Genomic DNA, 11,698 nt, shown 5'->3' with positions numbered 1-11,698 from the left:
AGTTAGAATTCAACGGCCATGACGCGTATTCCCTACTCTCTCTCTCTCTCTCTCTTCAACTGATTTCGTTCAAGCAGCAGTAAGCATCGTTGGTAGCACAAAACTCGATTGATAAACGCTCATCGTTGAATTTTGAAACCGTAAAATACTCGAACATTACGGTCAAAATTTAATTTGTCCCAAATTGATCGGCTATATGGTCTCTTCATCGTAGTACGTTCTTCGTTGATTCTTGCTTAATTGAGCAGGTAAGAATCCCCTCATCTTCCATGTGAATTTCAATAGAAACTCCGTAGCTGTTATGAGTCTTTCATCATCCTGTTCATTTTGATTCTAGAACTCTCCCTGTACATCTCTAGGGTTTTTACCGCCTGGTCATGTTTCAAATCTGGGTGCTCATTCAGAGGATTTGAGCTCTTTGTGTAGTGCTTGTTTGATTTGCTTGAGATTTCTTAGGTTTGTAAAAAGTTTGGAAATTTTAGAAAGAACATGTCGTCCGCTGGTGTTGTTGCTCTTAGGCCGTTCTGTGACGACTCCATTTTGCCTTCGTTGTCTGTACATAACCAAGATCCGATTATGATTCAATTGGCTATGTCGGGTTCCATGGTTCCAATGAGGGTGTTGGAGTCGGAGTCGATTGAGTCGGTGAAACTTCGGATTCAAAGCTATAAGGGGTTTGTTGTGAAGAACCAGAAGTTGGTTTGTGGAGGTAGGGTATTATCCAGGAGTAACTCTTTGGTTAGGGATTATGGTGTAAGTGATGGGAATGTGGTTCATTTGGTTGTCAGGCTTTCTGACCTTCAAATGATCAATGTGAGGACTTCATGTGGTAAAGAAATCACTTTCCATGTGGAAAAGAATCGTGATGTTGGTTATGTAAAAAGGCAGATTGCTAGGGAAAAGAAAGGATTCATTAACATGGATGAAGAAGAAATCCTGTGCGAGGGTGAGCAGCTGGAAGATGAGAGGCTTATAAAAGATATTTGCAAATATAACAGTAATGATGCAGTCATCCATTTGTTTGTTAGGAAGTCTGCAAAGATTCAGAAGGATTTTGAGCTGAGCATACAATCAAAAGAATATGATGTTGGTGTGTTACAACTTCAGAATGGAGGTAATGGGATAGAGTATTATGGATCGGTTCCTAAAGAAGCTGTAAACAGAAGTGTGTGGTTGGAAGCTGTGAGTGTCAACCCAAAGGCTGCACTCCCTGGTGTGGTTTTGGAGCTGGTAAACTCGACGCATGAAGGTTTGAAGAAGGGGAATTATCCAGTAAGATCTTGTGAGGGTACAGGTGGCGCGTATATGATGATGGATGCATCAGGGAGTAAATATGTTTCAGTGTTTAAGCCGAATGATGAGGAGCCTATGGCTGTAAATAACCCCAGAGGATTACCATTGTCAATGGATGGTGAAGGGCTAAAGAAAGGGACAAGTGTTGGTGAAGGTGCATTAAGGGAAGTTGCTGCATATATTTTAGATCACCCAAAAGGCCAACATAATAATAAGTCTTTCTCTGGTAGACGCAAGGGGTTTTCTGGGGTCCCCCCGACACTGTTGGCCACATGCTTGCACCCAGGGTTTAACCATAACCATAACCATAATGGTGTAGAATTCAAGGAGAAGATCGGATCATTGCAGATGTTCATGGACAACTGTGGAAGCTGTGAGGATATGGGTCCTAATGCTTTTCCAGTCGAGGAAGTTCATAAGATCTCTGTTTTGGATATCAGGATGGCAAATGCAGATAGGCATGCTGGAAATATATTGGTGACCAAAACCAAAACCAAAGGAGAAGATGCTAAATTTGTACTCATTCCTATTGATCATGGCTACTGCCTGCCTGCCAGTGTAAGAAAGACTCATCTCCTATTCTCCTTCATACGCCATTCATTTATAGCACATAAGTAAGTAAGTAAACATATGATTATGGATTTTTTTTTCTTTTCTTGGGTGCAGTTTGAAGACTGCACATTTGATTGGCTGTATTGGCCTCAAGCTCGGGAAGCGTTTAGTAGTGAAACAGTCGAATACATAAACTCACTGGATGCTGAGGAAGATATAGCTCTGCTTAAGTTTTATGGATGGAATTTACCCTCAAAGAGTGCACGTGTGTTTCGAATATCCACCATGTTACTGAAGAAAGGCGTTGAGTTACTAAAAACCCCCTCCCCTTTTGCAATTGGAAAGCTGATGTGTAGGGAAAACTTGAATAAGCCGTCTGTGATTGAAGAGATAGTCCAAGAAGCAGAAGATCTTCTTCTTCCTGGTTCAAGTGAGGCTGCATTCATTCAGACTCTTTCTGAGGTCATGGATCGCTGCCTTCGTAAATAAACTATTCAATTTCTTATGTTTTCCGTACATATGAGGTGAGTGAGATTGAGATTTGAGAGAGAGGGGGTTAAGTTCCAATATGTATTTTTATTCTTTTATATTTTGTATTTCATTTCAATCGGAGTGGAGAGTGGGGTTTCGATTTCTTGAAGAATAATACATTTACCAAATGCTAGGTAGCGAGGAATACGAGTTTAGTGAGTTTTTAGACTCAAATTTGTTTGTTATGACTTATGACTTATGATTACGTACCTACATACACAAAGGAGGTGAGGTGATTTCTTTTGTCTTGTAAATGTTGCCCATTATTTGTATTTTGTAGCGTTCTCTTATGCTACTAAGTGAAGAGAGGAGGGAGGAGAATAAAACGTATGATTGTACATCTCGTCATTACAAAAAAATATATATAGATTTTACTACTTTTGTATCATGCATGAATTTACAATAAGTTATATATCTTGCTTATTGTTTTTAGGGAAACTATTAACATATGCGTGGCGTAGGTCGGTCACAAGAGTTATAGATTTCCTTTCCTTGGTATGGAATGATATGGGAGTGAAAGACTTTTTTTTTTTTTTTTTTTTTCATCTTACATTAATAGCATAACATAACATTAAGAGGATGTTGCCCTAAAAATGTCCACAGTCAGAGACAGTCCACACGAACACAACCGAATATGGCTAATGGCTCCATTCATCATTTTAACAACATGACATGGATTGAAAAAAATAAAAAAGAATAAAGAAAAAACAGAAGAGTTGTTAAAAGTAAGTAGAGTCTAGAGAGGTTGGTTGGGAATGGGAAAGCAGAGGTTGCTATCGGAGGAGGAGGAGGAGGAGTTAGGAGGAGGAGGAGGAGGTTCTTTCCATATCCGACCAGTGACCCTCAACTTGAGTTCCTGACGATCTCCACCAGAGAAGAAGAGCGCCATATTCCTCTGTATGATGAGCCCGTCATGACTGTCCCTGACCTTTCTGTGACCATCTCTTATGCTGCGAGGGGTGCCCTCCCATATGAGCTTCCGCCCATTCCCTCCCACCTCCAAACTGTAACGATAATTCCTGGCATCATTCTCATCACCCATGAACCGAAGGAACGCCATGTACACAGGCGCCATGCTCAGCTGGAACGCCTCGAAGTGGAGACAGAAATACTGCCCAAAACAGTTGAACACCTGCACACATACCCCATCAAAACCAACTGTCTCAAATGAAATGATACAAATACTAGTAGATTAGAGTTGACTTTTGAGAAAGCGAAACAGAGGGACTCACTGTTAACATCCAGGTGGCGTTCTCAACCTCACGAGGATTGGACTTGACATATCGGTGGTTGAAAGTGCATCCAGAGTGCATGTCTACTTTGTGATCGTCTCTTAAATGAGACACAAGAAAAGGGATCTCCCCAACCATGGAGCATTCTGATCCAGCATATGGACAGCTGTAGGGCCTATAATTGCACATTGATTCATGTTTCAGCTTGCTATAGTATGGGAAGATCCCAGGGCATCCATTCAGGTTGTATTTGCATGGAAACTCAAGTGATTCAGCCACTTTTTCTAATGCCAGACACCTTATGTCGCCAAGCTCTTGTCTGCAAGTTGGACACCTGTTGTGAACTTTTGCCTTACAACTCGAACAAAGCGTGTGCCCGTTGGGGCACTGCAACACAAAATCCAAATCAACTTTTTAACTTATCTCACAAACCAAACTAATTTCAATAACATAATCGCAATCCTAAAACCCCCACCCCAAATCACACCGACTCTAGACCTAAACAAATATAATCATGCCCCTATGTCAAATCGAATCATGTCCAATTTCAAAGTATAAAATCTAATAATTAACACGAATCAATCATAAGAAATTAAGATCGTTTCATATCATTATTCAGAGACAGAAAGAGAAGAAACAAAACCTGATGAATAGGAGGGTACATTGAATTCGTACAAACAGGGCATTCCAGAAGCTCGTGGACACTGGTTGTGGGAAAAATCGTTGAGGAAACAACATTAACATTATGAGTTTTCGAAGATGAAAAGTGAGGATTTTGATGATGGTGACGGTGATGATGATTATGGTGACGAGGGACTTCATTATCATTCAATCCATCCGAGACTGAAACGCATTCGATGTTATCAATCTCCATTTTGGAAAAACAAACCAACACCCACAAACAGAAAAAGACTCAATCTTTATCAATATTTTGTTTTGCTAGAAGAAAAGAAAAGCTTTCCCCTCCCCGATCAGGTTAAAGACGACGAATCAATAACCAGGGGGAGGGGGAGGAGGAACAACAGGAGGTGCTTTTCCTTTCTTGATAGCTTTTCGTGATTTTTTTTATTTTTTTTTTTATTTCTATGAATTGTTTTTGCCTTTGGAGAATGAGATCGGTGGATAGGGTTGAATGTATAATTTTTGTTGATCAAATTTTTATTGAAATGGTAGGAGATATGGTTTTGAATGCTACAGTTCACAACACTTCAACATTATTGCCAAAATTAATAGCCAACTCACTATTTTTATTCTTATTTCTATTTCAACAAAATAATACCAAAAAATATCATTTAATTTTAATCTACTGTTTTCTCATTAAAAAATTATTTTGTACATACTAAATACAATTTTTATAGTCAGTTTTAATATTGGACTTAAAACAACCACCAAATCGTTATTATGAAATAAAAGCTCTTCTGTTCTACAAAAACCACATAATCTTAATTATTTGATAAAGCTTGAGCTCTTCAGTCATCACGAAAATATGCATTATGTTTTTGACTTTTTTTTTCCAAACAATGAGTGCCGATCTCTTTGCAATGTCTAAGCTATGCAGGTGAAGGGTAAACTGTGACAATATATATATATATATATATATATATATATATATATATATATATATATATATATATATATATATATATATATATATATATATATATATATATATATCATGTTCCACTTAATTTTGTGCTATTGTTTGTTGTTAGGCTTTGCAATTGAGTCGTGTTTGGGTTGGTAAGTTGACGGATCAAAATACATTGACTCAGTTCAATCCATATAATATATGGGTTGGTGGGTTAGCGGGTTTGAAACATCAACTCAACCCTACTCACATAATTTGTTTAAGTATATGGGTTTGCAGGTTAGTAGGTTGATTTCGGGTCAAAAGGTTGATGGATCATTTTTTAATAAACTTTTCACATGTTAAATTTATACGAATTATGTTAAATTTATACGAATTATACATGTCTCTAAATTAATCAATAATTAACATTTTACATTGACCAGGGCACGCATACTACAATGTTTGGGCTAAGGCACACCGTATATTGACTATATTCCATTAATTCATAAATAAAATTTATATATATATATATATATATATATATATATATATATATATATATATATATATATATATATATATATATTAATCGGGTTGATAAGTTGACCAGCGAACCCAAACATGTAACCCAACAACTCATGAAACTGATTTTATTGTGGGTTAAGGGGTTAATCCGGAGGCTAAACGGCTAATTTTTTGAATTAAAGTGTATATATATATATATATATATATATATATATATATATATATATATATATATATATATATATCATAACAAAATTCGTGAATATCACTGATATCATAACAAAATAGGTTAATACGAATAATACTTAAAGCAAAGCAAAGGTAAATGAGAGCAGATAAGAAAATGATTTTATTGTGTATAACAACAAGGAAACGTATATACTTAAAAACGGAAATGTAGAGGTCTTTCTTGTCAAACAAACCACAGAGTGACACACTAGTTTACTTACTACCATTGATTAGGGAAGGCTTCTCTGTACTTTGAATGATCATCATCACCAAGATTCATGAGCTGTGTTGCTCTTGCAGTTGCCTTCCTATTGAGTAACCTTCTGCCCAATCTATCCTTGACACTTACTTTCTTTTTCAGCATCTTTGCAAGACTGTTCTTCTCTCTTGTCTCGACATCTTCACCAATGGAACAGGTAGCTGAAGTGGAAGCAAGTGCTGCATCTCTCAAAACAGCGTCATTGTGGCCACGAACTTTTGCAAGTTTAGCCCGTTTCATTTCCTTTTTATTATCATAATATTCCCTTTTCTTTGCAGCATCTCTCTCCCTCACATTATTCACAGCCTGTTTCACTAATTCCTCTGTTGACACTGACACAAGATTCTCCTTCACTTCTGACAAGTAGTTATCATCATCTATTAATGGCTTCCCTTGGTTGTCTCGGGGGACAATCGTCCCATGAAAAGGGCAAATTTTCAGATCCCTTCGTGTACAAAGCCCCCCTTTTTTTAGAGGCGCACCGCATTGTTGAATTTCTTTATCATCTTCCTCTTCTTCTTCATAAACGGTTGCCTGAATGTTTAGCTCAGCAATTTTATTAGCTGGAATAACAGCATCATAGTCAACCCGACCCCAATGTCCTTCAACCTCTAACCCTCTCTGGTTAGCCATAACCGAACCCCAGTTGTCCAAAAAGGAACCCCACTTCATCACCGGGGCTTCACCCATGAGCTTGCTTTTTAACGGGTCCAAATCAGCATCACAGACTGCTTTATTGTTAATAATTTTCAGAGAATCTTTACTCCTGCTTACATCATGATCCCGATCCTCGCTTTGCTTATTGGGTTTTGGAATATCAAATCTTTCACTTGTGCCTTCTTCCCAGATATCTTCTTCTCCTCCTTCATCTGTAGTGTTGACTGAAAGAGCACATCCTGCTTCTTCACATTTCTTTTTGATTGTTTTCAGATGATTTCGGGTATCGATGAATTCTTTTAACATGGAGTCTCTAACTCTGTTGTCGGACAATTCTACCCTTATAAGAACAGAAATTGATTCTTGTACTGCAACTATATGTTTGGTGACTAAAAGCTTGTAAAGTTCTCTTAACGCGTCGAAAACAACTTTGTTTTCGCTGTTTTCCTGCACCTTGTCTGCTTCTTTTAACGAATTGTCTCGGATCTGTCGCAATTCAAGGCTACGAAACTCCTCAAAATATTCTTCTTCTTCTTCTTCGTTGATGGGAGAAAGCGGGAGGTTGGGTTCTTTACAGCTTTGAAGGATCTCTAAGCACTCATTGATTTCATCAACCATTGACTTGACTTCGTGTTTGATTGAAGGAAGGTTTGAGTTTAACAGCTCGTATTTCTTTAACAGAATCTCTTTTGTCCGCAGCTCTCTTTCTCTTCTCTCCTGCTGAGCTCTGGCTGCATTTGCTTGAAGATTAGGGAACTGAAATCTAAGGGTGTTTTTCAGGTAATCATACCCTAATCTGAGCTGTCTGTAATGGATTCCAAATGCAGTGTTCCATCTCTCTAAGAATTCAATTGCTTTTAAACGCAACTTGGATGCAATGGCTGGAGGTGCAGGGAGTGGCTGGTTTCTTCTAAACCCAACACTTAAACTCAACAATTGCTCCAAATTCTCAACAATAAGCCTTCTAAAAACCTTTGACCGCATGAACAGTTCATGGATTATGGCTAGTGCAAGGTACCTTACCTGCAATATAACAATTTCATCTCAACTCTGTGATTTAAGCGTATCAAAAATATGGCTGTCTCGTTTTTTATTTTTATTCTTTCTTTCACAATTAATTCAACAATCCCAACACTTTGAATCTTATGGACTGTTCTATGTCCATACTCATACAGGTGCGATCATGTTTTCATCTTAGTGTAAGCTGGCTCTTATGTGTATGTGTGTGTGTGTGTATGTTATTTTATTGATCTGGCAGTTAGAAATAGATCAATTATCATTCAGGGAGGGGTTGTCCATTTGATAACTCATCTCTGTTCAATGATTGTTCATCATTTTATCTGCTATCTTCTATTCTTCTCTTCCCATGTTTTACTTTTACATTATCAAGATGACCTATATAGCCTCGTCTATGCACACAAAATATAAACTTCCTAATTCCAATAGGAACTCGATTCATCATAGACCTCAAAAGTCAGAATTGTGTAATTTAAGAAGGCTTACATGTAAAACTGAAAACCCCTACAACTTATGTACAAATTAGTTTCATCAAAACTACAATGAAATCGACAGACCTGAGAGTGGTCTCGTTTCATGAGGTTCATTAGGTTTTCGACCGCCAGACGGAGCTCCAAATCAGAGTGACGGACAACCGATTTGATTGATTTTAGGATTCGCGGATCCAAGTCAGGTTTAGTTGAGTTGGTAGCCTTCTCTATCAGCCCTACCACCACCGCCGCCGCCTCTTTCCCTTCATCTACCTCCCATTCCATTGCCGGACCACCGGTTTTCAATCTTGGCCTTTTACTTGGATTTCGTGTCCTTCGGTCTTTTTTCCAAGAGATGTGACTTATATATTTCCCGGTCAATGTGAGAGGCGGTGAATGACATCGGAGCCCTTGTAATGTATAAACATGACATTATTATAATTATTATTTTTAGAGTAAATTACAATAATGTGGTTATGGTTTAAGTTAATTTGGACTTTGGTAGTAATTTGCAAGGTTTTATTATTTATTTTTGTTACATAATTGGTCCCTAATATTTGTTTTTGTTACGCCGTTTGGTCCCACTGATTTAAGTTAATTTGGACCTTTGGTATCTAATTTATTTTTTAATTTGCAAGGTTTTTATTATTTATTTTTGTTACATGATTTGATCTCTACTGTTTATTTTTATTACATGTTTGGTTCCTATCTTAACTAAAAAAAATTATTATTTAAATAATAAAAAATGATGAGATATGTAAGGTGAGGGTGTGTTTATTTAAATAAATTAACAAATCAAAATAAAATAGTTTTTTTTTTAACTAAAACAGTGACCAAATGCGTAACAAAAATTAACAGTAAGACCTTTGGAGTTAAAAGAATAAATTATGAACCAAACATGTAAATTACCCTAAACCATAGGGACCATTCATGTAATTTACTCTTGTTTTTATTAAATATGAAAATTAAGAAATCTAACCTTATAAATAAGTTTTTTTTAAATAAAATAATAATAGTTTTCATTTTTTGAAAAGTAACTATTTTCTTCGAAATACTTTTTTCGGATCATTATTCATATTCGAGAGTTCTTTTTTCAATTTTTTTTTAATAATTAGTTTCTTCGAAATACCTTGTTCCGGATTATTATTCATATTGTTGAGTTTTTCTCAAAAAAATTCTCTTTTTATATTTGAAATGTCTATTTCAAAGTGTATCACTTTCATGTCACCGTTTTTCAATAAAATATTTGATTTTATGCAAATAGCTTTCAAAATCTGAAATTTCAGTTCGGAGTCTAGAGTATCAGTTTAAAATATACGTTTTTCTGTCAGAAAATAAATAACCATTCCAAACCAAATGGATATTTTTTTTTCAAAGGTATGTTACATTAAAACTTAAAACGTATCTAGATTACTTAATTTCCCTAATAATGAGTAAGTTTTATTTTTTTTACCTTTGTCGTTTTTAAACTTTTGTCATAGAGTTATATGTTTATTTCATATTTTGGTCTCAAAATTATATTAAGTTGATAAATTTGGTCCTTAGATCTTCTTTATTTTATAGAATAACACTTTCCTCCCATTTATTTTATAGAATGACTTTTTCCATCCCTTTACATTTAAAAAATGTCACTTTTACATCTTTAATTTTGAACAACGATTTTCACCCCCTTCAACTTTTATATATCTTGTTAAAAAAATCAGCCAAAAAATTTTAACATTTGTAAAATTCATGAAAATTTTAAACTTTTAAAACACTCATAAATCATCATTGTTTACAAATAGTTTTCAAAACATGTTTAATATCAAAGTATTCCCAAAATAGAAAAACAAAGTTCGAGGAGGTGCACGATCACGCATTCGCCTTCCCGCGATCATCTGAGGTACCTGAAACATAATCCAAAACTATAAGCTCAAAGCTTAGTTAGTTCCCCCAAAATACAAATACATGAACAAATAGAACATATATAATAACAGCATGCAATGGGTCCACAACTAGCTCATTGGATTACCCCTGAGCCCACAACATAAGTCTGGCTTGCTCTCGGCCCATAGCTTATGTCTGGCTTGCTCCCTGCGCCCACAACATAAGTTTGGCTTGCCCCCGGGGACCATAGCGTATGCCTGGCTTGCTCCTCGGCCTGATCAATCCTCAGACTAAATACCACTAAGCCCTCGGTACGAGTCTGGCATGCCCTTACCGGCCCTTAGCTCGTATCTGGAATGCTCATTAGCTCTCAATATAAGTCTGGCATGCCCTCCCTAGCCCTCAGCTCATATCTGGTTTGCTTCAAAGTTTGTTAGCTATAACTGTGACATCCCCAATTTCACGGCCATAAAAGACCGATTTGTTTATGCTTTGTTTTATAAATCAGAGTGTTCGTTTAAAGAAAATGGTTGCGGAATTTGTTCCCAAAACAAAATATGATAAGAATTTATCAAAGCATTTCTTTAAAGAAATGTATTTTCATTACATAACAAAATCCCGGGATGTCATGTTCCGATACAGACCAAAAGCATAAACAATATAAAATAGACCTTACAACATTTATTTATAACTACTGATCTATAATCCAAAATCTCTCGTCAAGTCCACCAACTTATACTCTTGTGCCATTACCTGTAATGCAAAGAAAACTGAGTGGGTCAGGCTTGGGAGCCTGGTCAGCATATAGGGTTTTCGACCCACAATAATATAATTATTATATTCAATCATCAAACAATCAACCAAATTACTCATCCCCATTATCTTCTTTATTTCTCAAGGTTTTACCCTATTAATCAACTATCCTTCCTTCATTCATTCCTAAGAATTGACCTAAGGAATTAGCACAAACTTCCATTGCTACAGAAGGCGCATCTGCCAACATTATCCTTTAAGTGCCTCTGACATAATTACGACATTCACTATTAGGCGCATCTGTCAATGTTATCCTTAAGCGCATCTGCTAGTATTATGACATTCTCTATTTGGTGCCTCTACCAATATTATTCCTAATCATCTTTCATGCCTCATCATTTTATCACATACCAACTATCTCACCTACCAATGTTCTACCCAACATATTTGTAGATATAAAATACATATACAATTTAACTCATTAAAATATATATATATATATATATATATATATATATATATATATATAAAACATCCATTTCACACTTATCTCAAATAAACAACAATATATAAACACATAGCATGTATTTCATAGAAAATACTTCATATTTATGTGTTAGAAGAGAATGACTACACACTCACCCAAAACATATACTTAATACATTCAAACAATACTTTTATTAATATTGTGTTTATGAAAGGGTATATAAACTCACACATATAAACAACAATATATATAAACACA

At 36.0% G+C, this 11,698-nt stretch overlaps 3 protein-coding genes across 4 annotated transcripts; 1 reads left to right on the top strand and 2 right to left on the bottom strand.

Moving 5' to 3' along the window:
• Positions 1-2,630, top strand: LOC145005119 (phosphatidylinositol 4-kinase gamma 4-like). The gene is made up of 2 exons (XM_078964168.1): positions 1-1,851; positions 1,960-2,630. The coding sequence occupies exons 1-2, from the start codon at positions 490-492 to the stop codon at positions 2,332-2,334; spliced, it is 1,737 nt and encodes a 578-aa protein (XP_078820294.1). The 5' UTR covers positions 1-489; the 3' UTR covers positions 2,335-2,630.
• A 312-nt stretch (positions 2,631-2,942) lies between these two features.
• Positions 2,943-4,738, bottom strand: LOC145005120 (E3 ubiquitin-protein ligase SINAT5-like). 2 transcript variants are annotated; one of them, XM_078964169.1, is made up of 3 exons: positions 4,252-4,738; positions 3,609-3,995; positions 2,943-3,508 (listed from the first exon to the last, which is right to left on the bottom strand). In XM_078964169.1, exons 1-3 carry the CDS (start codon positions 4,480-4,482, stop codon positions 3,113-3,115), a joined length of 1,014 nt encoding a protein of 337 aa, XP_078820295.1. In that variant the 5' UTR covers positions 4,483-4,738; the 3' UTR covers positions 2,943-3,112. The 2 variants fall into 2 exon arrangements, with proteins under 2 accessions (XP_078820295.1, XP_078820297.1); XM_078964171.1 differs by having other exon boundaries at positions 3,609-3,927; positions 4,252-4,431.
• A 1,291-nt stretch (positions 4,739-6,029) lies between these two features.
• LOC145004839 (ENTH/VHS protein) lies at positions 6,030-8,697 on the bottom strand. Its single transcript, XM_078963846.1, has 2 exons — positions 8,422-8,697; positions 6,030-7,870 (listed from the first exon to the last, which is right to left on the bottom strand). Exons 1-2 carry the CDS (start codon positions 8,617-8,619, stop codon positions 6,152-6,154), a joined length of 1,917 nt encoding a protein of 638 aa, XP_078819972.1. The 5' UTR covers positions 8,620-8,697; the 3' UTR covers positions 6,030-6,151.
• Between the last annotated feature and the right edge of the window lie 3,001 nt (positions 8,698-11,698).

This window comes from Lactuca saligna, chromosome 7 (assembly GCF_052625555.1).
Source record: "Lactuca saligna cultivar CGN05327 chromosome 7, ASM5262555v1, whole genome shotgun sequence".
Lineage (NCBI taxonomy): Eukaryota > Viridiplantae > Streptophyta > Magnoliopsida > Asterales > Asteraceae > Lactuca > Lactuca saligna.
The sequence above is the reverse complement of the archived record's forward strand: the minus strand, read 5'-3'. Positions and strand labels throughout refer to the sequence as shown.